The sequence below is a fragment of the Schistocerca americana genome, chromosome 1, assembly GCF_021461395.2.
Source record: "Schistocerca americana isolate TAMUIC-IGC-003095 chromosome 1, iqSchAmer2.1, whole genome shotgun sequence".
Lineage (NCBI taxonomy): Eukaryota > Metazoa > Arthropoda > Insecta > Orthoptera > Acrididae > Schistocerca > Schistocerca americana.
The window spans coordinates 1091679562-1091704562 of NC_060119.1; the positions used below are offsets into that span (position 1 = coordinate 1091679562).

The window sequence follows — 25001 nt, forward strand, 5'->3', positions numbered from 1 at the left end:
GAAAAAATACCCATGTCGTTGCCGCCCGCGTGTCGTTCTACCGGTGTCGTAAACAGCCCCATCAATCCTACCGGGCTTGGGCGGCGGAACTACACGGTCTGAGTAGGAAATGTCAGTTTGTCACGGACACTCATCATGAGTCTTATGCTGATTCAGTGGTTAGGGACGCTATTCTCCGGCTTGCTCCTGATAAAGAAGTTCGGCAACGTGCCTTACAACTGCCAAACCCATCGTTGTCGGAAGTTCTAAGCATCGCTCAATCTTTTGAAGTGTCTCACGCTGCTGGTGCGCAAATAGATGCGTGGTGTGATGTAGGCACTGTACAGACCACTTTCGACATGGACAATTTGCCTGTTTCACAGGGGGAACGACGATGTGGCGGCGGTTCACTCGCGTCAACAACGTCACGTTGGGCCGCCCCGCTCGCAGCGAAAACAGCAACCACAGAAGCAGGTTCGTTCCGCACTTCCTTCTTGTCCACGTTGTTTCGTACTGCATGACAGGGCCGCGTGTCCAAAACGTTGGGCCACATGTAATTCATGTAGGAAAAAAGGCCACATTGCTTCTGTGTGTCAGTCCCCTGAAGTTCCTGTCGACTAGGACGAGGCATCGGACATGGACGTTAACTGTGTGCTTTCTCAAACAAATAAGTTGTTTGTTACTGTTCGTGTTCTGGATAAAGACATTCGCATGCAAGTGGACGCTGGCTCTGCAGTAACTCTCATTAATTCTCGCACGAATTTGGAGTTGGGCTCCCCTCCCTTGTCTCCAGTTACGCGAAATCTGAGAACTTATAATAAGCAGAAAATTCCTATCGTTGGCCAGTTTGATGCTTCCGCTGCCTACAAGTCTGTTGTTCGGCCCCTCACGTTTTATGTGGTGGATCATGCTGGCACTGAAAACCTGTTCGGTTATGATGCTTTCCAGTTGTTTGGGTTCTCCATTGATGATGATGTGCACCTCATATCTGAGGATATTCCGTATCAACAGCTGGATGGATTGTGTTCTGAATTCTCGTCCGTGTTCTCTGCTGGTCTGGGTCGTGCCAAGGATTTTGAAGCCCACATTACTCTTAAGCCTACGGCTCACCCTAAGTTTTTCCGGGCATGCCCTATTCCGATGGCGTTGCGTGCACCTGTCAAGGCTGAGATAGACAGGTTAACAGCTTCAGGGATTCTCCTTCCTGTTACCTCCAGCGAATGGGCATCGCCAATCGTGGTGGTTTCTAAACCAAACAGGAGTCTGCAATTGCGTGGTGATTTTAAAGCCACTGTCAACGCTCAGAGCCTCATTGACACTTATCCTCTTCCCCGTCCTGAGGAGTTATTTACCAAGCTCGCTGGGGGCCAGTTCTTTTCCAAACTTGACTTATCGGAGGCATACCATCAGTTGCCGTTGGATGCTTCTTCCAAGGAATTTCTCGTCATCAACACTCCTTGTGGGTTGTATCAGTACCAGCGGTTACCATTTGGCGTCGCTAGTGCGCCGGCCATTTTTCAGCGGTTTTTGGAACAGCTCACGGCTTCCGTTCCCGGCTGCATCAACTACCTGGATGACATTGTTGTCACGGGGGCCTCCACTGAGGAGCACCTTCGCAATTTGCGTTCGCTGTTTCGAGTTCTGCATTCGGCTGGGTTGAAGTGCAATCTGGACAAGTCACAGTTCTTCCAACCCTCCATTGTTTATCTTGGTTTCCACTTGTCCCGTGAGGGTATACGTCCTCTACGACAGCACGTTGCGGCCATTACCGCTCTACCCCGGCCGTCTACGGTCAAAGAACTTCAGGCGTTTCTAGGCAAGATTGCTTATTATCACAAATTCATTCCCTCCGCGGCGGTGGTGGCTCATCCTGCGCATCAGCTGTTACGCAAAAACATTCCTTTCTGCTGGTCCGACGAGTGTGAGCAGGCTTTTGTCCACCTGAAGGCTCATTTGCAGTCGGCGCCTTGTCTTGCCACATTCCGTCCGGGTCAGCACTTGGTTCTGGCGACTGATGCGTCACAGTATGGCCTAGGGGCTGTTCTCGCCCATCGGTATGAGGATGGGTTGGAACGACCCATCGCCTACGCTTCCAAGACCCTCAACGATGCCCAACGGAGTTACTCTCAAATCAAAAAGTAGGCGCTCGCTATCATTTATGCTCTAAAAAAGTTCAGCGTTTTTTTGTATGGTTCTAAGTTTCACCTCATCACCGACCACAAGCCACTGGTCTCCCTGTTCAGCCCCTCGGCGTCACTTCCAGATAAGGCAGCTCACCGCCTGCAACGTTGGGCCTTATACTTGTCTCGTTTTCACTATGAGACGGCCCAGCACGCCAACGCTGATGCGTTGTCGCATTTGCCGATGGGCCCCGACCCGGTTTTCGATCGAGATGAACTACTCTGTTTCCACATTGATGAGGAAGAACGTCGTGCGGTCAAGGGTTTTCCACTTACAGGTTCGCAGGTCGCGTAGGCTACTGCGCGGGACCCGGTCCTGCGTCAGGTGATCGGTTTTGTTCAACGGGGTTGGCCGGACAGGACCAAGGCCCGGGCATCGGATCCCCTTTGCAACTACCATGCCTTGCGCCTTTGTCTGTCTTTTCGTGAGGGTGTTGTTCTTCTGGCCACGGATGGCGCATCTCCACGGCTCGTGGTGCCAGCCTCTCTTCGCAAAGATGTTCTCAAACTATTGCATGAAGGCCGTTGGGGGATTTCTCGGACTAAGTCCCTGACCCGCAGGCACGTTTATTGGCCCGGTATTGATTCGGACATCGCCCACATGGTCGCTGAGTGTAGTCAGTGTGCTCAACAACTGGCTGCACCTCGTACTATGCCCTCTCCGTGGCCTGATCCGGCGCAGCTGTGGGAACGGGTGCACACTGACTTTGCCGGCCCCTTCCTCGGCACTTATTGGCTACTGTTGATTGACGCCTCCTCGAAGTTTCCATTTATTGTTCGATGTCCGTTGCCCACCACTGCGGCGGCGACGCTGGCTTTGTCCAAAATCTTTGCGCTAGAAGGTCTTCCATCCACGATTGTCACAGACAATGGCCCTCAGTTCTCTTCGCAGGCCTTCCGTGATTTTTGTACTGGACAAGGGATTCATCATGTTACAGCACCGCCCTTCCATCTGCAATCGAATGGGGAGGTCGAGCGCCTTGTCCGCACTTTCAAAAGCCAGATGAAAAAATTACTTAGTGATTTTTCCACAGATGACACTCTGTTGCAATTTCTGAGTTCTTATCACTTCACGCCTCTGGGTGTTCGCAGCCCTGCTGAACTCTTGCATGGCCGCCAACTGCGCACTCTACTGCACCTGCTTCACCCTGTCAGGCCTTGTACTGTGTCCCCTAGTGCGGGAAAATACCCGGTGGGCGCCGACGTGTGGGCACGGGGGAATGGATCTCGCCCTACATGGATTCCAGGGGTGGTCCAGGCTCTTCGCGGCCGCCGGCTTTGTGAAATACGTACGGACGACGGCATGGTTGTTCGCCATTACGACCAGATGCGCCCACGAGTGGTGGCCACGCCGGTGCCACTGCCCCTTCTTTCGTCTCCAACAGCCCGAGAAGCCAGTCCTGTCGCTGCTGCCGATCTTCCGGGCGTGTTGCTGCAGCCGACGTCGCTACCGCTTCCGAGTACGCCAGAACTGGCCCCAGTTGCGACGCCGCCTTCTCCGGGACCCATCTCACTGGGGCACACCCCCAGGTCCACGACACCTATGGATGCTGCTCCGGAGTTTTCCCCCATCATCTCGTCCAGGAGGCACGTTCCACGCGCAAGCTTCCGTCCCGGACATTTTCGACCATACTCTAGTGTTTCTCCGCGGGATCTTCTCGGGGCCTCCCAAGAGGCCATGGATGTCTCCGCTCTGTCCGTGTCTCCAAGGAAGTGAGCGTTTTTTTTTTTTCAAGGGGGGAAAAGTGTTGTGACAGTGCCACGAGATTTAAAAGTGCTGCTACGTCAGTACACGAACACGGCGATAGAGGCGCTCCGCAGCTCGGCCGAGCGCGGGAGCACCACCTGGCTATGAACGGCGCCGGCCGCAGGTCACGGCACGGCAGTGGAGTGACAGATTCAGAGTTGGAAGCATGTAACTCGCTATTGCTCTACGTTGTATATCCACGCAATTTAATAGGATTAAAGGTTATAACAGTAGTTGTTGTTGTTGTTGTTGTTGTTGTTTTTGTGTAGTAGTAGTGGTAGTAATACTGGCAGCAGCAACACATCTCTAACTGATAACCAGATGTCTGCATGTAGTTTGTATGTTTACATTTTCAGTCTCATTTAAGAGCTTGTTCTATATTGTTACGTATTTGTTGCACAACAATCATTGTGTACACAGGTGCGGTGTGGGAAAGTGTGGAGCCTCCAGCTGGCAAAGTCTTGAAACAAATATCTGTTGGCTCTTATGCTGTATGGGCTCTTGATTCTCAAGGGCAGTTGTCTTTAAGACGTGAAGTCACACCCGTGTTCCCAGAAGGAACACATTGGCAGACTCTGCCAACATCCGCAAATGATGCAGCTACTCAGGGTAAGAAGTTAATGCGAATATTAAAGTGGTAATGGTTCTATCTGCCATAACATTTCTTCAGAGTTTAATTTCAGTGTTGAAAATCATAAATAATTGCTGTAGCTATAATTATGTATCCAGGCAATTCTCAGTGCATATTTGCATATAGCTTGTAGTTGTGGAAAGGAGATTCGCCATTCAGTGAGGTTAAAAGTTGCTTCAGAGGGCTTCAAAATACTTATGAGAGATAATAACAACATTCAAAATAGGTGAAAATACTGAGAGGTTAATGATAAATTATGTAAGCATTCACAAATAGGGGACAGAGTTTGAAACACTATTGTATAGATAAGAATCCACATAATATTCAGCATCATGAGTAGGCTAGAGCCAGAAATTGAGGGCAGGGAGATCTATGAAACTAAAAAATTTGCCTAAAAGATGGGCTACATGGAATGAGAGATTATGTATTTTTAGCAATAGACTAGAATCTTAAATCAGCTAAGACAGAAATTTAGTCTACATGTGGAATGGTTTAGTTTCCCCCTGAAGAGTGTAACAGGGCCATTGATGTGCATTTTATACTTTGATGACTTATCAAATAGTTTTAATAGCAATTCCAGCTTTCACACATGATGCAGTGATATATGGAGAAATTCTGTCTGTTAGATTCTGACAAAATGCTGGACCGGTGTACAAAGTGTGACAATTAACTCTTAATGTACAAAAATTCTAAGTTGTGCTCTACACAAAATGTAAAAGTAGGATATTCTACTGGAGGATTAATTAGTCACAACTCGAGTCAGTTATATTATAAAAATATTTGGGAGTAACAATGTTAGAAATATGAAGAGGTACGACCACATAGACTATGTTGTAGTCAAAGAAATGGTAGCCTACAATTATTCATTGGCAGAATTTTGATAAACTGCAGTTTGAATATAAAACAGACCGCATATGAAACACTTATATGGCCCAACTTAAATACTGGTCAGATGTGTGAGATCCAGATCAGACTAATAGAGGACATTGACCATGTACAACAAACACCTGTATGAATTGTGACAGGTCTGTTTGAGAATGGTAATAGAGAGGAACAGAATGCTGAAAAAATCTTAAACTGATAGACATGTAGTGGGAGACAATGTACAAATACTGAGGATGTATTTAGAAAAATTGGAGAAATATATTTTAGTGCAGAAATTGCTGTTGTATTATACAAAAATTGAGTGCCTTATGTATCTGTCCTTTGGAAATTATGCAGATAAAACTAGGCATGTAGCAGCTTGCACACAGGTGTGCAGGCATTCTCCTGTACTCGATCCATAAATGGACCAGGAAGAGGCTGTAATATATGGTACAATAAAAAGTACCCTCTGCAATTCATTTCAGAATAGAGGAGCAGGTGTAGATGAGAAGCATGGAAAAAATCACACTAGTAATATATTATGACACTTTTTTTTTTTTACCGTTGGCTCAGAAATGTATTACACCTACACCTACTTGGTATTAATGAACAGAATATTTCTTGTAACTCTTCAGGCTTTCCCGGCGATCTAATGACATCTTGGGTTGTCGGGTGTTCTGCCGGATATCAGCGTTGTACTTGCACGATATTTCGGTCACGTAGCTCGAGACCTTCATCAGGTGCGACCTGACAACCCAAGATGTCAGAATATTTCTTAATTCTGTGGAGGCATTGAAAATGAATAAAGACAGGTCACTTAGAAAAAGGAAGCTATCCTAATAACTCGTGAAAGAAGGTGAAAGTATCTCTCCTTGCAGTCGGAGATTACGTTCAAGCGAAAAGTCACAGATTTTTTTCGACTTATTCCTCTTTTATATCAATGTAATTTGTCCAATATTTTTCCAGTGCATTTATGGAATGTCTGCATAACATCCATTCATATTATTCATTTGTGTGGCCATTGTTTCCATAACTACTTTAGAGTCACCAATGGATTTCAAATACCATTACCCACCTATAAGTGACATACATTGCATTAAAAAATCCAGTTATAAATGTGTTTGTGTATGAAAGTATGGCTGTAGAGTTAGCCATATTCAGTGAATAAGATAAATGTTTTGACAGAATGTAGTTTACATCCCTCTTTTTACCATGAACAAAGCACTTTCGTCGACAGGATTACTGTCCCAAAGGAAGAGAATAGTCTCATTTTACAATACTGATCTCTTTTTCTAAAATAAAAGAATGTAAAATGTAGGATGGAATAACAGTATTATGAAAGGGATAGATTGCTACTCACCAATAGAGGAGACACTGAGCCACAGTCAGGCAAAATGAAACCACTGCTATACATTTTAGATTCTTCCAAAGTAGGAAAAAAACACACACACACACACACACACACACACACACACACACACACACACTTATTCACACCAACACCAACTCACATACACATGACCACTGTGTCTGGCCACTGTGGGCAGACTGAGTTGTAATCAGGCCTGAAGGGAGCAGCAATCCGATGCTGAAATGGTAACAAGGAAGGGGATAAGTAGGTGTAAGGCAAGAACTAGCGAAAGTTATGATAGCCAAGTGGGTTATGAAAATGTAGGATATATTGCAGGGAGAATTCCTGCCTGCACAGTTCATAAAAACTGGTTTTGGTAGGAAGGATATAGATGGCAAAGGCTGTGAAGCCATCGTTGAAGTGAAGCACACTGTGTTGGGCCACAGCTAGTTGAGGCCTTTCATGCAGGCAGGCATCAAAGCTTTTTACTCATTGTGCCCACCATAGAAAGCAGCACAGTGTTTGCAGCCTAGTCTGTAGATCACATGACTACTTTCACCCCCCTCCAAAAAAAGAAAAGCGCTGCCGGCTGTAACAGTCAGCACACTACCTGCCCCTGCAAGCTCCCACAAGCAGCGCTACATGTTCTTCCCCCTCCCCCCCAATCCCTCCCCCACCCCCTCTACTTCCCACACCATGTCTCATCCTTACCCCACCACTGGATTGCTTCTCCTGTCAGGTGCACTTACATCTTAGTCATGCCACCGTGGCCAGAGACTGTGTGTGTGTGTGTGTGTGTGTGTGTGTGTGTGTTAGCATCTCCTTTATGTGGTGAGTAGCAATATCTCGTTTACATAACATTGTTGGGTAGTTTATTGCCATTTTTTCATCCTGTTACTCCAAAACATTGCATAATATTCACCTATTATTATTTTACACTATGTGAGGTTATCAGTAAGAAGAACCCCTTTGTGTCGCAGAAAAGACTGGCCATAATCTTCCAAGCAAATGAAATCAGCTTTCCATTTCTGATGCATGGCCATTGACTTCCATCCATTGATTTGATAAAAATTTCATTTCAAACATCCATTTGATCATCCACCTTGCACAGTGACACTTAGTTACCATTTGTTCATACTGTTATGAGAGCAAATCCACATCTTCTCAAAATAAACCTCTAGGCAGTTGAATTCTGAAGCAGCAAGCATTTCTCTGTAATCAGCTGCAGTTTGTCTTCTTCACAACTACGTTCTGTCAGTAGTACAAGTTCAATTTTTTAAATATTTGCCATGCACTGTTCATTAACTTCTCCATTGACACCATAGTTCTTTTCTTTTTCTTAACATCAGAAATGGAATGAGTTTGAGTCAAACAGTTACATTGTTTGCACTACCAGGTAATGATGTGCAGTAGTTTGAACAGAGATGTGCCCCTTATCCTGCTATAGCATTTATACACTGAAGCATCAGAGAAACTGGTATAGGCAAGCATATTCAAATACTGAGATATGTAAACAGGCAGAATATGGCACTGTGGTCGGCAACGCCTATATAAGACAACAAGTGTCTGGCGCAGTTGATAGATCGGTTACTGCTGAAAGAATGGCAGGTTATCAAGATTTAAGAGAGTTTGAACGTGGTGTTATAGTCGGTGCATGAGCGATGAGACACGGCATCTCCGAGATGGCAAGGATGAAAGATCCTGCACGAACGGGACCAAGGACAACAGAAGAGAATTGTTCAACATGACAGAAGTACAGCCCTTCCTCAAATTGCTGCAGATTTCAATGCTGGGCCATCAACAAGTGTCAGTGTACAAACCATTGATATGGGCTTTCGGAACCGAAGGCCCACTCGTGTACCCTTGATGATTGCAAATGTGTTGCCTGGTCAGATGAGTCTCAATTCAAATTGTATTGAGCGGATGGATATGTAGGGGTATGGAGACAACCTCATGAATCCATGGACGCTGCATGTCAGTAGGGGGCTGCTCAAGCTGGTGGATGCTCTGTAATGGTGTGGGGTGTGTCCAGTTGGATTGATGTGGGACCCCTGATACATCTAGATATGAATCTGACAGGTGACAAGTACGTAAGCATCCTTTCTGATACCTGCATGCATTCATATCCATTGTGCATTCCTACGGACTTGGCAATTCCAGCAGGACAATATGACACCCCACACATCCAGAATTGGTACAGAACAGCTCCAGGAATGCTCTTCTGAATTTAAACACTTCTGCTGGCTACGAAACTCTCCAGAACATTATTGAGCATATTGGGGATGCCTCGCAACATGCTTTCCAGAAGAGATCTCCACCCCCTCATACTCTTACGGGTTTATGGACAGTCCTGCAGGATTCATGCTGTCAGTTCCCTCCAGCACTACTTCAGACATTAGTCGAGTGCACACCACATCATGTTGCGGCATTTCTGCATGCTCGTGGGGACCCTACGTGATATTAGGCAGGTGTACCAATTTCTTTGGCTCTCAGAGCAGTTTGCTGCGTTAATCAATACAGAGAGTTGTGTTAATTTGCTTTTTAGTTTAAAAAGTTTTATTAATTTGATGTTTATAATACCTAACACTCAGCATCTATTCCTTTACTTATTTAACTCTCTCTGAACTTTATAGACAGAATAGCCTCTGGAAGTACAAGTACTGCATCAACGTCAGGTTTCCGCCATGTATCAGCTGGAAGGGCAGATGGTGAGGTGTGGGCCATAACAGCTTCAGGAGTTGTATCACGCAGATATGGTGTTACTCCAGAAAACCCTGCAGGGACTGGATGGGTGCATGGCATTGTGGTGAGACCTGCTAATTCTTTCTATACACAATTTATTTAGTTATTAACCTATAAACATTCAGTTTGACAAATACTGTACATGTTGAAAATTCCTGGTAGATTAAAACTGTGTGCTGGACCGAGACTCGAATTCGGGACCTTTGCCTTTTGCAGGCAAGTGCTCTAGAGTGGTAGAGCACTTGCCTGTGAAAGGCAAAGGTCCTGAGTTCGAGTCTTGGTCCGGCACACAGTTTTAATCTGCCAGGAAGTTTCATATCAGCACACACTCTGCTGCAGAGTGAAAATCTCATTCTACAGTACATGTTGTTTCTTATTTTACCTTCAAGTAAATGTCTGTTTTTATGAATAACAGTGTTAATTTTCTTAGCTGCTTATGCCAGTTCAGAACTATATTTTCTGAATAGTGAATTATAGGGTTGATATTATATGCATTACTAGTTGGAATAAATAAAGAAGCACCCAGTTTCTTTCTGTTTTTATCAGTTTAGGCACAGAGAAGTACATCATGACTGTTTTATGACTTAAACAAACAAAACCACTAGTTCAGAGGAGCTGTAATAGTATGGCTGTTGTGATGGGTGTTATGCATTATGTAAAATGAACTCCACATGATGGACTGACATACATTGCTGAAAGGGTATGATACACAACAAAAGTAAAACTGACACATAATCAAAAGCTAAGAACACTAGGTTCTTTCATGCAACAAAAGAGAATAAATGCTTGGCAAAAATGATTTATCCCAAAGTTAGATAGAAGGTTCATCCAAGACATTGGATCAACGAGAAGATGAGAGGTGGAAATTTATTGTTGATTTCCTTCTATATCTGTCCAGAGCAACTCCCCTTGACCTGGGCGTCCTAACTCATACTCTTGGCTAATCTTTAGTATAGCTATTCCTTCATCCAAAGCCCCTACTGTTGTTATTATTATCATTATTATTGTTATTATTGTCTCTTTATTTGGTGTTTGTAGATGTAGTAAAGCATATCTTTTGCCAGTACATGGGAGGCTATGAAACCGGTGAGAACAAATAAAAGCTATACATGCATTTCAAACATTATAGAAAAATTCTATATCAAAAATCATAGTTGGGATATATTTATCACCTTGTTTCAAGTTTAAGAAGGTATTGTGCCAAGGATATAATGTAATTCACCTGCTTAATATAATGTACACACAAAAGAAATGTAAGCATTAGAAGCAAAAATATAATAATATAGGGATCTCAATAAGTGATTATACAGTGTATTTATTGCAGTTTGCAGATGGCCAATGAATTTTGACCCTAGAGTATGAGGTATAAAATATATGACCAGAAAATTGATACAAGAATGTCAGTGTGAGGTTTAGATCTAAACACCATTAAAATGAAGTACTTTGTAAGCAGCAGAATAAATAAAAATTTAATATTGGAAGTATGGGACAGTATCAGGTGCTGATGAATCTAAACACATAGTGGTGAAAAATACAAATGATGAAAACAAGACAAAGAAATTGGGTCAAGAACAACTGTGGAAAAGATGACTATTTGTTTATTAAATGAAGATCCATGAGATAAAAAAATGAGAACTGATATTGAAACAAGCATATTTAAAACAACAGTTGGAATTTTTTGTTGTAAAGGTCTACTCACCAAATAGTAGAAACACTGAGTCATCAACGAGCATGTAAACAAAACTGAAGATGCCACTAGGTTTTGGATGAACCCTTTTTCAAGCTAGAGTACACATATGTGTGCGCCCACATTGTGCTGACTGAAAACACCGAATAGCTACTATAGTTATGCAGCTTGACTGGAGTGTTGGGGATGGGATGAGGGGAAAAATAAAGTTGGGAGGGGGAGAGAAGGGAAGGTTGAAGGAGAGTGGCTGATAGCTAGGAGGGAGGCAGCTGGTGGACCACATGTAGAAAATAGTGCAGTGCATGTGTGACAGTTGTTATTCGATACTACTAGTCTCACATGTTGCTCTGCATTTAATACTGCAGGTTTTACCAATTGGTGGGGGAGGAGGGGGGGGGGGGTTGGACTAAGCAACTGTGGATGGATACTTTAAATCAGGTTTTATAGTAGGACTAGTCTTTTAGGGTTATGAACCCTGGGATATGGCTGCTGATCTGGGGATTGATTTTGCTTGGGTTTTTGTGGCAAATGAAAGAGAATCCAGAACATATTAAGGCTGGATGATTTTACCTCTGGATGAGAATAAAGAAATTTATAGCTGTAGCAGAACAGTACTAAGAGATTTTCAGGCTCAAATGGTATTATATTTCAAGCGAATTGCTTCTAGGTTGTTTTGAAGTAAGAAATTTTCTATTATTAAAAGGCAGTGGTGGGATTGTGTGGTTTCCAAATCGGTCTAATGAAGTTGTTGAGAGCGGCATCTTCTGGAAGTTTCAGAAAGCTAGCTGCAATAGCCTGCGCAAAGGTAAACTTAAGAAGGATACATCTTGATTTCAACATTGACCCAGTGATTTCTTTGCAGTTCTTGGCCTAAGAGATGAATTACACCGGATTCCACAAATCAGCTATAACTGTGGATTAAGCAAAGAAACTGACATGAAAGTTGACTATACCGCAACAATGTTGATTTTCCACAAAACTACCACTTGAAAACGTAATTCTTTTGCAGTTAGCAAAAAATAGTATGTTTAACAGAATAAAATCTTCTTAGTCTTCAATCTGCGTCAATTTGAATAAAATTTTCAAGCTTTCAGTGGCTATCTCCGTCCTTGCTGGTATGGATTTCTGCTTATATAGGTATGATTGCAGCCTCTGGCACCAGTGAGAGACAGCCTAAGTGACACATGCACTAAAGATGAGTTGGACAGCTCGTAGCAGCTCCAGCTGACCATGGGACCGTGTGACATCAAGTGGTGCGGGAGGCTGGGCCGCATTTGAAACAGGCACTCCTGCTTCCATATAAGCTTCAAGCATCCGTCTTTGCTTCCTTTCGATATCCAAAGCTGGCCCCAACACTCTACTAAGTGTGACCCCTGCTCTCTGTTAAAATTGTTGTTGTTCGTTGTAATTTCAGCTGCCTCCTTTACAATGGAATCCCAATATGTTGATGCATGAGCCAAGACTTTCGTGTTTTCAAACTGTATTTTGTGTCTGTTTTCCAGGAATGCTGAGCTATGGCTGATTTGTCAAGCTCCCTTTGTTTCCTATGTCGCTTGTGCTCGATACTATATAGATGCTGCTGATTTGTAAGGGGCACCATACACATCAGGCACATGAAGTGTTATGTTGTCATTAATAGGGTGCAACATATCTTGTGTCTTGGAAGCTGGCCAGAACACTGGTCTTAGTCCATGTTACTGCAGGACACATCCTAACTTGCTGCTTGTTGCCCCACAGTATGGCAGGAATGCAGCCAGCATGGCCTCTTCTGCAGCGTCTCTTTTGCTATAACCATTCTCTCTGAACACATGTCTCCAGTGCTGCAATTCATACAATAGGTGGTCATCAGAAATAACTTTCCCTCTGTGCACTAATGTGTTCAGGACCACTTTTTTGTGTACAGGGCTGTAAAAACTATTGGCATTCAAGTACTGATCAGTGTACGTCAGTTTCGTGGACAATGAATGACCAAGCTGGCCTCCTGCCTTCCACTCAACTAAAACATCCAAGAATGGCAGCTTGCCATCCTTCTACATCTCAGTAGTAGAAATAATGTTGAGATGGACATTGTTCATGCGATCAATGAACTGCTGCAGTGCATTTTCATCATGAGGCAAAATCAAGATGGTGACATTGAGATGACTTAGGAAGCAAGATGAACGCAACACCACAGAGTTCAGAGTCTGCTCCTCAAAGTGCTCCATGAAGAGATTCATGACTGCCAGAGACAGTGGTGATACCATCATTGTGCCACCCATCATTTCGTAATATTCATTGCAATACAAGAAGTATGTTTCATTAGAGCAAGATGGAACAGCTTGACAATTCCAGGTAGTGCAAAAGAACCAGCATGTCTTGTGCTGGCACCAGCCGGCCGGAGTGGCCGAGTGGTTCTAGGTGCTACAGTCTGGAACCACGCGATCGCTACGGTTGTAGGTTTGAATCCTGCCTCGGGCATGGATGTGTGTGTTGTCCTTATGTTAGTTAGGTTTAAGTAGTTCTAAGTTCTAGGGGACTGATGACCTCAGAAGTTAAGTCCCATAGTGCTCAGAGCCATTTGAACCATTTGTACTGACACCCTGTAAAATGTGATACAATGTCCAGACAAACCATTACATCATTGTGGCATATTTTCATTTTCTTGAGTCAACAAATGTCTGTGAGTTTGCAACATAGTGTTCATAATGACCCAGTTTTGGCACTAATTATCCTGCCAGATGTTTGACCAGTCTGTAGGTGGTCGAACTGTGTGCACTAACAGTGGGCCTAAGAGGGACATTTTCTATATCTATAAAGCCTGAGAGGTCTGGCAGTGTGGGTCATTAATTTCTGCAGCGCTTCATCTAGTACACAGTGTCCTCTAATAACTTCCCTGTCTTTTTGACAGTGGCCTGTGTCAGATCGCAACTTAGCTTCTGGTACGCATCATATTCTAAATAATGTAGCACCTTCAGGTGGAAGTCATAAGTCTTGACAATCACTGTGGCATTTCCTTTATTGGCTGCAAGACAACCAAGTCCTCATTCTCTCGTAATAAGTGCAATCCACACTGTTGCTCCAGGTTAATATTAGGCATCAGTGGCTTAGCTTTTACCAGTATTTGGCTGATGGTTAGTCTGACATCCTCAGCTGCATCGTGTGAGAGATGCCAAATGCACTGCTCTATTCCAGTAAAAATATCCAAAATTGGCAGATGTCATGGGGGGCTGGAGAAAAATTAAGTTGTGCACTCAGCACTGCCACAGAGCCATCCAATCATCCACTTCTTGGTCAGAGAGATTCACAACTGACCTATGAGCCTTATCATTCTTCATGTAAGTTACTCCGTGAGTTAAGCGGTCAAACTTGTTATGCTGCTTAGACATTGTCTTGCGCAAATTTGTGTGCTATTGTGCTGCCGTGTGTGTGTCCACCCACTCTCAATAGAATGACAACAAAGTTGATGACAAAAATAGATGAAAATCAAATAAGTTTCTGGCATTAAGGTTGAGCTCATACCATGTCTATCACATTCACTTTCTCACAATGGTGTGAATTGTCCTCTTACAAATTTTGCCCACTGCACCAGTTTGAATGTGTTGATTAGCTACAGCAAAGTGATGAATTAACTTCTTGTTGTGGCAGTGTTGTGAAAGTGCTGAAGAACTCAGCAGATGTGATTTCTTTTTTCAAAGTTTTTCCTGCCATCTTACACTGTGTATTACGTCCTCACATTAGAGGAAAGATATGTCTTCTCGGAGTCTTTTGCAGTGGCATGACTACCTCTGGTCTCTGTTAAATTAGTTGTAGTTTGTTGCAATCTCAGTTGCTCCTTTACAACGGAATCCCAATATGTTGTCACATGAGCCAAGACTCTTGTGTTTTCAAACTTTATTTTGTGTTCGTTTTCCAGGCAATTGCTTACCTATGGTTGACTTGTCAAGCTATGGAACACTGATCTCAGTCCCTGTCTCCGCAGCACAGCGCATGCATAACATGCTGCTCATCACCCCACAGTGTGGCAGGAAAGTAACTGGCTTGGCAGCTGACATTTTAAATGCTTTCAGGTGCCACCAAAGATAGATGCCTTGTGAATTGGCAGAAGAGGCCAAGCTGGCTGCACTCCTGCCATACTGTGGGGCAATGAGCAGCAAGTTAGGATGTGTGCTGCAGAAACATGGACAGAAAACAGTGTTCCGGCTCACCCCAAGAAACGAGATATTCTGTGTCCTGTTAAGATGGCATAGCTCTTTGTGTTCCTGGTGTGCATGGCATCCACTGAGAACACGGAAGCATCTATATAGATCAGACAATTTGCACAGTTGCAGAGTGTTGTGCCAATCACAAGTGACATATTAAAGGGAGCTTGACAAGTCAACCATAGTTGAGCATTGACTGGTAAACAGGCACAAAATACAGATTGAAAACATGGGAGTTTTGGCTCATGCAGCAACATATTGGGATTCCCATGTAAAGGAAGTGGCTGAGATTAGAATAAAGAACAACAATTTTAACAGCGACCAGGAGTACACACTTAGTAGGGCATGGAGGCATGCTTTAGATATCAAAAGGAGGCCAGTTCGGGTGCTTGACATTTGTAGGGATGTGGGAGCAGCAATTTTGAATGTGGCACAGGCCTCTAATACCATTTGATGTCGTACAGCCCTACAGTGGGCCAGAGCTACTATGAGCTGCCCAACTCACCTTCTGCACATGCATCATTTCAGCCATCTCTGATTGGTGCCAGACACTGCATTTGTGCCTGTATAAGCAGAAAATCATGCCAGCTCCAGCAGTCTGAGGTTTTCACTCCTGATGACAATGGTGGAGATAGGAATCAAAAGCTTGAGAATTTTATTCAAATTGACACAACCTGAAAACTGAGAAGATTTTATTCAGACATGCTGCCTTAAAAAGACTCCAAGGACAGAATTTTATTCAAACTGATGCAACCTGAAAACTGAGAAGCTTTTATTCAGACATGCTGCCTTAAAAGACTCCAAAGGCACAGTATACTTAACAGTAAGATTGCAGTTGGAGACACGAGAGGAAGAGAAGACAGCTGAGATAAGCTACTTGGTTGATGTCAATACCAACTGCAATGGAAGATCATTGAGAAATTGGAGGCATCTGAAACTTGGACATCAGTGGCCAGGTAGATGAATGTTTAGTGTTGCTATTGTTCAGAGATGGTGATATCAATTTACAACCACAGATTCAACATCTAGAAGGTTCATCCAATGATGGAAAAGGAAAGGGTCATAATCCATGTTTACTTCTCTTACTGTCTGTAACGCAGCTGGGAAAAGTAAGATAACACAAACTTACCACATAGTGGAGATGCTGAGTTGCAGATAGAGACAACAAAAAGACTGTCAGAAAATGAGCTTTCGGCCAACAAGGCCCTCATCGGAGATAGAAAACACAAACACAAACACACACACACACACACACACACACACACACACACACACACACACACACACACACACACACGTGAACGTAAGTACTCCATGGAACTTCCAAACAGAATTCTAATTTTGCAGATTTTTAGAAATGAAGTCCTTGATCCTTACATGCAACCTTGTGACTGTGCAACAAAATGTATCAAAGGAAAATTCAATTATTAGATTTTTGTTGCTGCTTTTAGGAGGTGAAATGCATATTACTATCTAACTTTTGGAATTATGAGTAACAGTTCCTGTGTTGGGGAGGAGAGGAAAATATTTTAGGAAAGGTTAGAAATGAAGAGCAGATCACGTAGGCCCCACAATGAAAAAGATCCACCTGCATTGACAATGAAGGTAGACAAGGTCTCAAACTGGAATTGGAGTTACCTACCCTTTCTTTTTAGTCTCCTCTAGTATACCCTTCTCTCCTCCATGCCAAAGGGGCACTTAGTCCTGAAAGCTGGGTAGTATGTCTCTTTTACTTTTATAGGTGTTTGTTGACTATATGTTGCATCTTCTGAAGGCAAGTACTGACCAGTAAGGTAACAGGGAAGACCACAACCAGTATAGCACATTGAGTGACCTGTTTCTGGATCTGAACACCATAAAAACATGGTTTGGGATACTCTTCAGGAATAACCATATACTTCTGCCCATAGTCATCCAAAGACTGTTACTACCTCAAGAGCAGCTTTGTAGGAAGAATGACATTCACTACATATAAACTTAAAGACACAGTCGGTAGCCACATCACAAGTCACTCTATAAACTCTCTCTCTCTCTCTCTCTCTCTCTGTCACTCTATAAACTCTCTCTCTCTCTCTCTCTCTCTCTCTCTCTCTCTCTCTCTCTCTCTCTCTCTCTCTCTGTCTGTCTCCTCCCCCCCCCCCCCCCCTTGTCCTCTCTCCCCCCTCCTCAACATTGCTTTTGGTGTACCCCTCTGGTGCATTTTGTATCTTACAAAATATGTACCAAGTTTGACCATAAAACTCATTGTTTGGAACTGTGTTATCTTATTTTATAAATGTGTATAAAGCATTTTACACCTAAATTTCTACATGTTTGACACAGAGTTTTCTGAGTTCTAATTAATTTTGTTTTTCCTCCCCCCCCCCCCCCCCCCCCTCCCTTCCCCAACTCCTTTCATTTCTTTGTAGTTACACTTAAGCATGAAGTTAAAAGTATGACAAGGAAGTCTTTAAAAAAAAGAGAAAGAGAAAAGTAACTCTTATTCTAATATTTCGGTCCATGTTCTCTCATCGTTGATTAGGTGCTAGTCCAGCTATTGAATTATTTGTCTCCACAGGTGCCATTTCCTTAATCTTTAGTGTTCTTTTCATGCTCACTCCTCCTATTCTATTCTATTCTATTCTTTTCACAGCTCCGGGATGTCACCCCACTCAAATGGGTTTACCAGTTGGGCTCTGCCTCGCTTCTCTGCACCATGATTTCCATCTTCTCTCTTTGTCCTGCTCCCCATGTTCTCTCCTGAAACAATAATGGCTCCAAATCCACATCATGTGGGATAAGCCTTCATTTCTTCTTTTGGAACGGAACACCATCTCTTGCCTCCCATGTGTGGAATTGTCTACTGTGGAACTAATGACCATTTACTGGGCTCTATATTTTATTAAACATTCCTCCCTCACCCAATTTTTGTTTTGATAGGCTCTATGAGTGGCCTTCAGGCTATCACCCAGTGTTTTCCCCGCCACCCCTTGATCTCTGCCATTCAAACCTTTGCACCGATTTTGACCATGCTGCTTGTTCAGTTGATTTCCTTTGGTTTCCCAGCTGTGTGGGTATCCTGGGTTATGAGCTTGCCGATTGTATGGCTGGGAGGGCAGCCACCTACCCCCAATCTTTGTGACCCCTCCAGGGATGTATTTGCAGCTTCATGTCAAATTCTTTTTTAGCCAGTTGTGGTCCCGTTTATGGGGGACCGTCCCCCTCATCTAATGAAATTTGTGCAACTAGGGAGACTCTTGCCATGTGGTGTCCTTCCTTCTGCCTCTCCCAGCAAAAAATGTACCATCCTCTGCTGTCTTTATTTTAGCCATAAGGATTTTTATCCCATATTGATCCATTCCCCTTTGTAGCTGTGTCCCCCTCCTCTCACAGTAGTCCATAGTTGCTGGACTGCCCCCATCTTGTGCCCCTTCATATAAATATACCCTCCCACTTTCCTTGTCACATGTGTTAGTGGAGGACCCTTGTGGTTACATCTATCCTCAGTTTTCTTTGTGAAAGTGATTTGACTTTTCAGATTCAAGTGCCTTAATTTCTTTCCAGAATTGGAGTCCCTCAGTTAGCATTGGTGTCGATTTGGTGGGAGGCCCTTGGCCTTGCCTCCATGCCAGCCAGGTTCCCCATCCCCTCCCTTTTCCTGTCTTCTTCTGTCTGTGTTGTCTCTATTATATTGCAGTCATAGTATGGAGTGGGATCAGGATGGGTAGGTGGGGGTGCCGGTGCCCTGTAGTACCTCTGGAGTGCTTCCTGCTCTCAACCCACCCCACCTTCCCTCCCTTTTTTTGTTACTCTGCTTGCCACCCTGACATTCCTTCCACCTCTTTGTTTGCACGTTTCCCTTTCCCATTGACTAGACTGTGCTGCTGGTGTTGTTCCTACCTTAGTTTTTGCGACCTTGGGTCATGGAACCAATGACCTCATATGTGTTTGGTGTCCCCCACCCCCTCTAGTCAATCAACCAACCATAGACTTGTGGCTAGCAGAGGCAGTGTCTACTTCTAGTGGAGATGGGATGACCCACTTCAGGTTGTTAGCTGGTGTGAAGTACTACTTCATGGAGTCTGCGGCCAATGACAAATGCAGTGGCAGGGTGGTATTTGTGGCCACTCATCCTAGTCCTGTTAAGATGGGATGTCACTTTTGGTCATGTAGACCACTGAAGCACCCCAGCAGAGTGTAATACAGGTCACCACTGCAATGACCTGATGCTCACACCGTGCTGCATTGACAGTGTTCCATTCCTAGCAGCAGGTGGCAGGGCACAGTGTGTGGTAACTGAGCTCGCTTCAGTGCCATAATGGAGGTTTTCATTATGTCAACTCAGCCATTCTTGCAACTTCTCCCGTGGATTGTGGAAGGCATCCTTCTGGCTTGCCTGGCTGCAGGTTATGGATACTGATTTTGAAAGCATTTTTTATGTCCATTAATCATTCCAATATTTTATTCTTTTATGAAAAGACTTATTAATGGACTATCTGATTACCCATTGTTACCATGTTACTTTTATGTCACTGCTTTTCCGTCCCTTCCCAACTAATAGAGGTAATTGAGATGTTTTTTTGCTGAAATTATTCCATACATTCCACACTTATGCTTTAGTAGTTACCCCTTCCCACCCATACCCCCATATCCACCATTTATGGTCAGTTGTCATCACGATTGTCACCATTTAGTGTAGTAATATCGAATACTGTGGATACAATGCTTATATTCAGCACATTTAACACTTCCTATCTCCACACACCATTTATAATGCTTTCCTACTAACAAGGAGACTTCTTTAATTCTCTAAAGCTAGAACTGGTTTTAAATGGGCCCCACAGCTCAGTGTGGTAGAATGCTTGTCTGCTATGCAGGTGGCACAGTTTCAATTTCTGGCTGATGCAAATTTTTAAGCAAAGGTGCATATTCTATGAGCATATCTGTCAAATGTAAAATACATTAAGATGGAAGGGAGGAGGGAGGATGGGGTTAATTGCTGGTTTGTGTTTGTCGTCTTCTTCTTCTTCTTCTTCTTCTTCTTCTTCTTCCTTTTTTCCATTCACTTTAAATATGTATGCTATCTAAAGAAAAAAAATCATCCAATATACTGTGATAATTAACACAGCTGATTATCATGTTTAGCCAGTGATTAGCAGTCTGAAGTACTACTGATTTTTTTTATATATATATATATGTAGGCATCTTTGTGTCAGTCAGGAATTGAACCCAGACCACTCATGTGGTGGGCAAGCAGTCTACAACCCTACCTTGCAGCCTATCAAATAATTGTCCTAATTTAAATGAATTGGCATTACAACATGTCCTTAGTTCTCACCACCCACCTGGCCATAATTTATGTTAATTTCTTCCATCTCAGAATTTCTTCACAGTAAGTGCTCCTTTCTTCACACCATTTTAGTTTTCTACATTTTTCATTTTCTGACTTGTATATTTTTTGCTGTCCCCACTCCCACCTCTATTACATGCAATGCACTAAGCTTTTCATTCTTACTAAGCTGTGTATGATGTTTTAGCAGTAATCAGAGTCTTGCATATTACCCTGTCTTTCATCTCAAGTTTTCAAATCCCATCCAGTGCGGTTCCCAGTAAATCTCCCCTGACCTGGGGTTCTGTCTGATTTTTCCAAACTCTACCCCTTTTCCTAAACCTCTCCAGTCCTTTTCCTTCACCCCTCTTTCTTCACCATCAGCCCGTCTGCCAGAAGAAGGGCCACTGGCTTCAAAAACTTGCATATGTAAAACCTTTTTTTATACGTGTGTTCTCCTGCTGCTGCTCAGTGAGTAGATTTTTTTTCTATCCAATTACATTAAATGAATGTTGCCTGAGACTGCAGTCGTGTGTGTGAGTTGCATTTGTGTATGTGTGCATATGTGTGTGTATTGCTGAAAAAGGCCTTAGTGGCCAAAAGCCATAATAGTGTGAGCCTTCTTGTTGTGCTTATCTGCGACTCAGCATCTCTGCTATATGGTGAGTAGCAACTTCCTTCTTCATAATATTGTTACATTCTATCCTGGATTTTCCATTGTTTGACTCATGTTTTACATCTGTTGTTGTAGCCAGTAAAAGTTTTATTATTGTGAGTTGAATCCACCTTTAGCTGTTGTTTTGTATTTTCAGGGAAACTGGCAGCATGTCAGTGCCCGTGGTCTTAATGCTGCATCATTAATGGACAAATAAAAATAAAATTTGTTAGTGGAGGAGAGGTTCATGAAGGTACTTGAGTCGGGAAGGTCTTTGCACATAATAGAACTTTTATAGGTGCATAGTGTTTGCTTATTTTACTAATTCAGGAAATTTTATCTTATATGTAGTTAAAACTGGGCTTGCAAATTTAGACTTGCAGAGTTTTCATTGCACAAACGGGAAGAGTGTGAATGTTGGCAGATAAGTTTATTGATTTAGCAACAGTGAAGAAAATTATGGAATGGTGTGAAATGAAAAGTGAAAAATGCTCTATTATTCATAATTTTGTTTTATTTTACCTATGCGTGCACAGGAAACTCGTTAATTGTAAGTTTAAAACTGTTGATTTGGTGATAGTTGTCTGTTATGGTAGACAATGTTTTTTTGATGAACTGAACTGGAGTGGTGAAAGGAAAGAAAAGGGGGAAAAAGGCAAAAATGGAATCTAGTGTAAATGTTCAGTCAGCAGGAAACAAAGGGTAGAGATCAGAGGACTTCAAAAGAAGAAAAGTAGGGTTTAAAATAAAAATTGTGTGAGAAGTTGGTAGCGTATTAATAAATTCCTTTTTCAGTGCTGGTAGTTGATATTTTTATCATAAAAGAGGTGCAAAGCTAAGTATTATGATCATCTTCTTATGATCGCCCATGACTGTCTTTTTGCCAATGGTGCATTCTAAGCCACATACTATTTTTATTGTGCTGCTGTTATGCAGTATCTTTTCAAATTACAAATGTGATATTAATAAACCATTATTTATGGGCTTCATTGCCCCTCCTCTCATTTATTATGTTATTGTATTATTTATGTAAATATAAGAGGTTTAAAGTATATTCAGTGAGGATCTCAGTGCAACACTGAGGATTTGTTGAAAGGCCATGATGCAAATCACAACATTGATAAATATACTGTAGTAAAAATGCAAGAGAACTGCCACAGATGTATTATAGGACTGCTATTTCATGTACATAAATTCTCAGATTCCATCAGAATGGCCACTTGTTCCTTTTTCGTATGCATGTTGACATAAATTTTTATTTTTACTTAGCATTTTGTTTATAGTATTTAATTTTAAAAAAAAATGTGTTATTGGAGTTCCTGTAATGCTTGTTATGTTGAGTGCTTGAATATCATGCTTATTAAAAAAAAGACTTAATGATTATAGTGAGGGCGCTATTAAGTTTGCTGGTGAATGAAATTAATGTGACCATGTTACACAATTTTGTCTCTGTCATTGTGTTGGATATTGTTTGTACAATTAATCTAATTATTTTCTTATTTCTGTGTGTTATAGACAGAAATAACAATGAACTAAATTTCCTGCTCTGTTTTTGTTTGAGAAGTTGTGAATGGTTTGCAATTTTAGGTGGCAGTGCAAGCAATTTTTATGAAAATTTGATGTTTTTCTATAGCAGCCAGAAACATTGTCTGAATTGTTAGTGTGTCGCTGCTAAGGAAAATGAGGTTTTTGTTTAAAATACAGCCTGAAGAATATATGAAGTACACTGAACATCTCCATCATGTACAAATGTCCACTGCATATATTTATAAGCTCATCTAGAACTACACAGTAGTTCCTAATATAAATGTTTTATATGATGTTTTCATGTGACTGTGAGTAGCTTTTTATACTGAAATATTGACCCAGAACATCACATACATTGTAAGGACTGCCATTTAAAGCAGTTATTTGTTGGTCTTAGGAATTTGTAGCTGCAGTGCATAGCAAGTTCTGATTTCCTATAATGGAACTGTGATAATATTTTTGTACTTGTGTTTAATGTGTTTTATGGCCCCTTGTGTTGTAACTTGAAAGCATGATATCATAATGCATGAACATGTATATCATATGTAAATTGTGTGTGTTACTAATTTATTTCTAGTCATACCTGTGATAGTTCGTTTTACACCACATGATGGTGGGACTCAATATGAAAAATAACTATGTAATTTGAAAAGGTTCTAATTCTCCCTTTATTGTGATACTTGAAAGGAATTATCTGCTTCAAACTATTATCCAGAAATTATTTGCATTATATTAAACATCTCAATAATAGTCCTTTGTACTGTAGTGGCACAGGTCAAGTGCATAGATTTCATGATTATTGCAGCTTCTTTTGATGCTTTTTTTTTTGTAAAAATCTTAGTACATTCCAGAAAACAAAAAATCTTACCTTGTATCAAAATTTATTTTATGTACATTTTAATAATTTTTAACTGGTACATTGCATACAGGATGACTACCATGCTAAGCCAACTGTTAATTTTCGAATTATAAGTTGCAGATATGTAGCTTTTTATTTGAAGTTTTAATCTTTTGTTGTACAGTTATTCATAAAAGGGTTATGTTTAGTATGAGGAAATACTTGTCAGCACTAAAACTTTCATTTTCAACAGAATGTTTTGTAGTAAATTTTTCAGAATAATTGTCGCATTAACGTCAGAGATATTAAAGAAAAAAGTCTTGCCCAGAAAACGCATATAACTATGTGAATAGGCTACTTTGCTTGCAGAATGTTATCCACAGCCCGAAACCATTAAATTTTAAGTGTAAAATACAACTTTAGAAACATTTGTATTTAATGGGATTCTACATTTGGTACTTGCAATTGTAGAATCTTCTCAGCCACAAAAGAGAGATTCAGCCATTAGTATTCTAGTAGTTTAAATGAATTTATTTGAAATGCCTGAGCTGTTAACTTCATAGACATTTTATGAGAATATTTTGGTATTAATTAATTCAAATAGTTAATACTGTGCACTTATTTACAACTGAACATAAACAGTATTTAACGCTTCAAAATTCTGTGAGGACTGTTAGATGTACTGAGCACTATGGAACTACTTGCACATTCCATAAGCCACAGGAAACTACAGTGGTATGCTTAACTTATTTTGTCTGCACAAATAAAAACTTCATCATTGAGTATAATTGTGGTTACTGAAGGGAGAATTCATTTACCAATTGTACCTTAAATACTATGCAAGATGTGCTATGTTCTTAAGTAAATAAATTATACTTTTAATTCAAAACAGAACTACTTGTATTCATTTTCCTATTCCCATACAAATTATCTGAGTGTACCCAAGTCTCCATCTAGGCTGTTTGCTAGCTGGTTGTGGAGAACACACTATTGAAAAATGTCATATTTTAACTTTATTCAAAATGAAAGCAAACACTGGTTTTTCATATTGTTTAAAGAAAAAATATCAACTGTGGATCACAAGTAAAGCAGAATAAATATAAGCACAACTGTGTTCTAATTTACCAGATGTAACATATCTGAAACTCGCTGTTCCATTTAGAATCACATCGCTGATAATATAATGTTGATGTCTTTTAGAGCATTTAAATTCCCGTTGAGCTCAGAATACAATGCTGAGAGGTTCTTTAATTACAGCACAGAAGATATATTTCTTTGTTATCACATGACAGTACAGAAGTGCAGAAGGCGGTG

General features: G+C 41.8%; 1 protein-coding gene across 1 annotated transcript in view; it reads left to right on the plus strand.

Annotated features, from left to right (window-relative positions):
- Positions 1 to 24581, plus strand: part of LOC124618072 (tectonin beta-propeller repeat-containing protein) — a 209603-nt gene extending 185022 nt beyond the window's left edge. Inside the window, exons 21-23 of the mRNA XM_047145316.1 lie at positions 4327 to 4515; positions 9386 to 9558; positions 21480 to 24581. Of these exons, the coding sequence (XP_047001272.1) occupies positions 4327 to 4515; positions 9386 to 9558; positions 21480 to 21539 (422 nt within the window). The 3' untranslated portion in view covers positions 21540 to 24581. The remainder of the gene's footprint in view (positions 1 to 4326; positions 4516 to 9385; positions 9559 to 21479) is intronic.
- Positions 24582 to 25001: the final 420 nt, after the last annotated feature.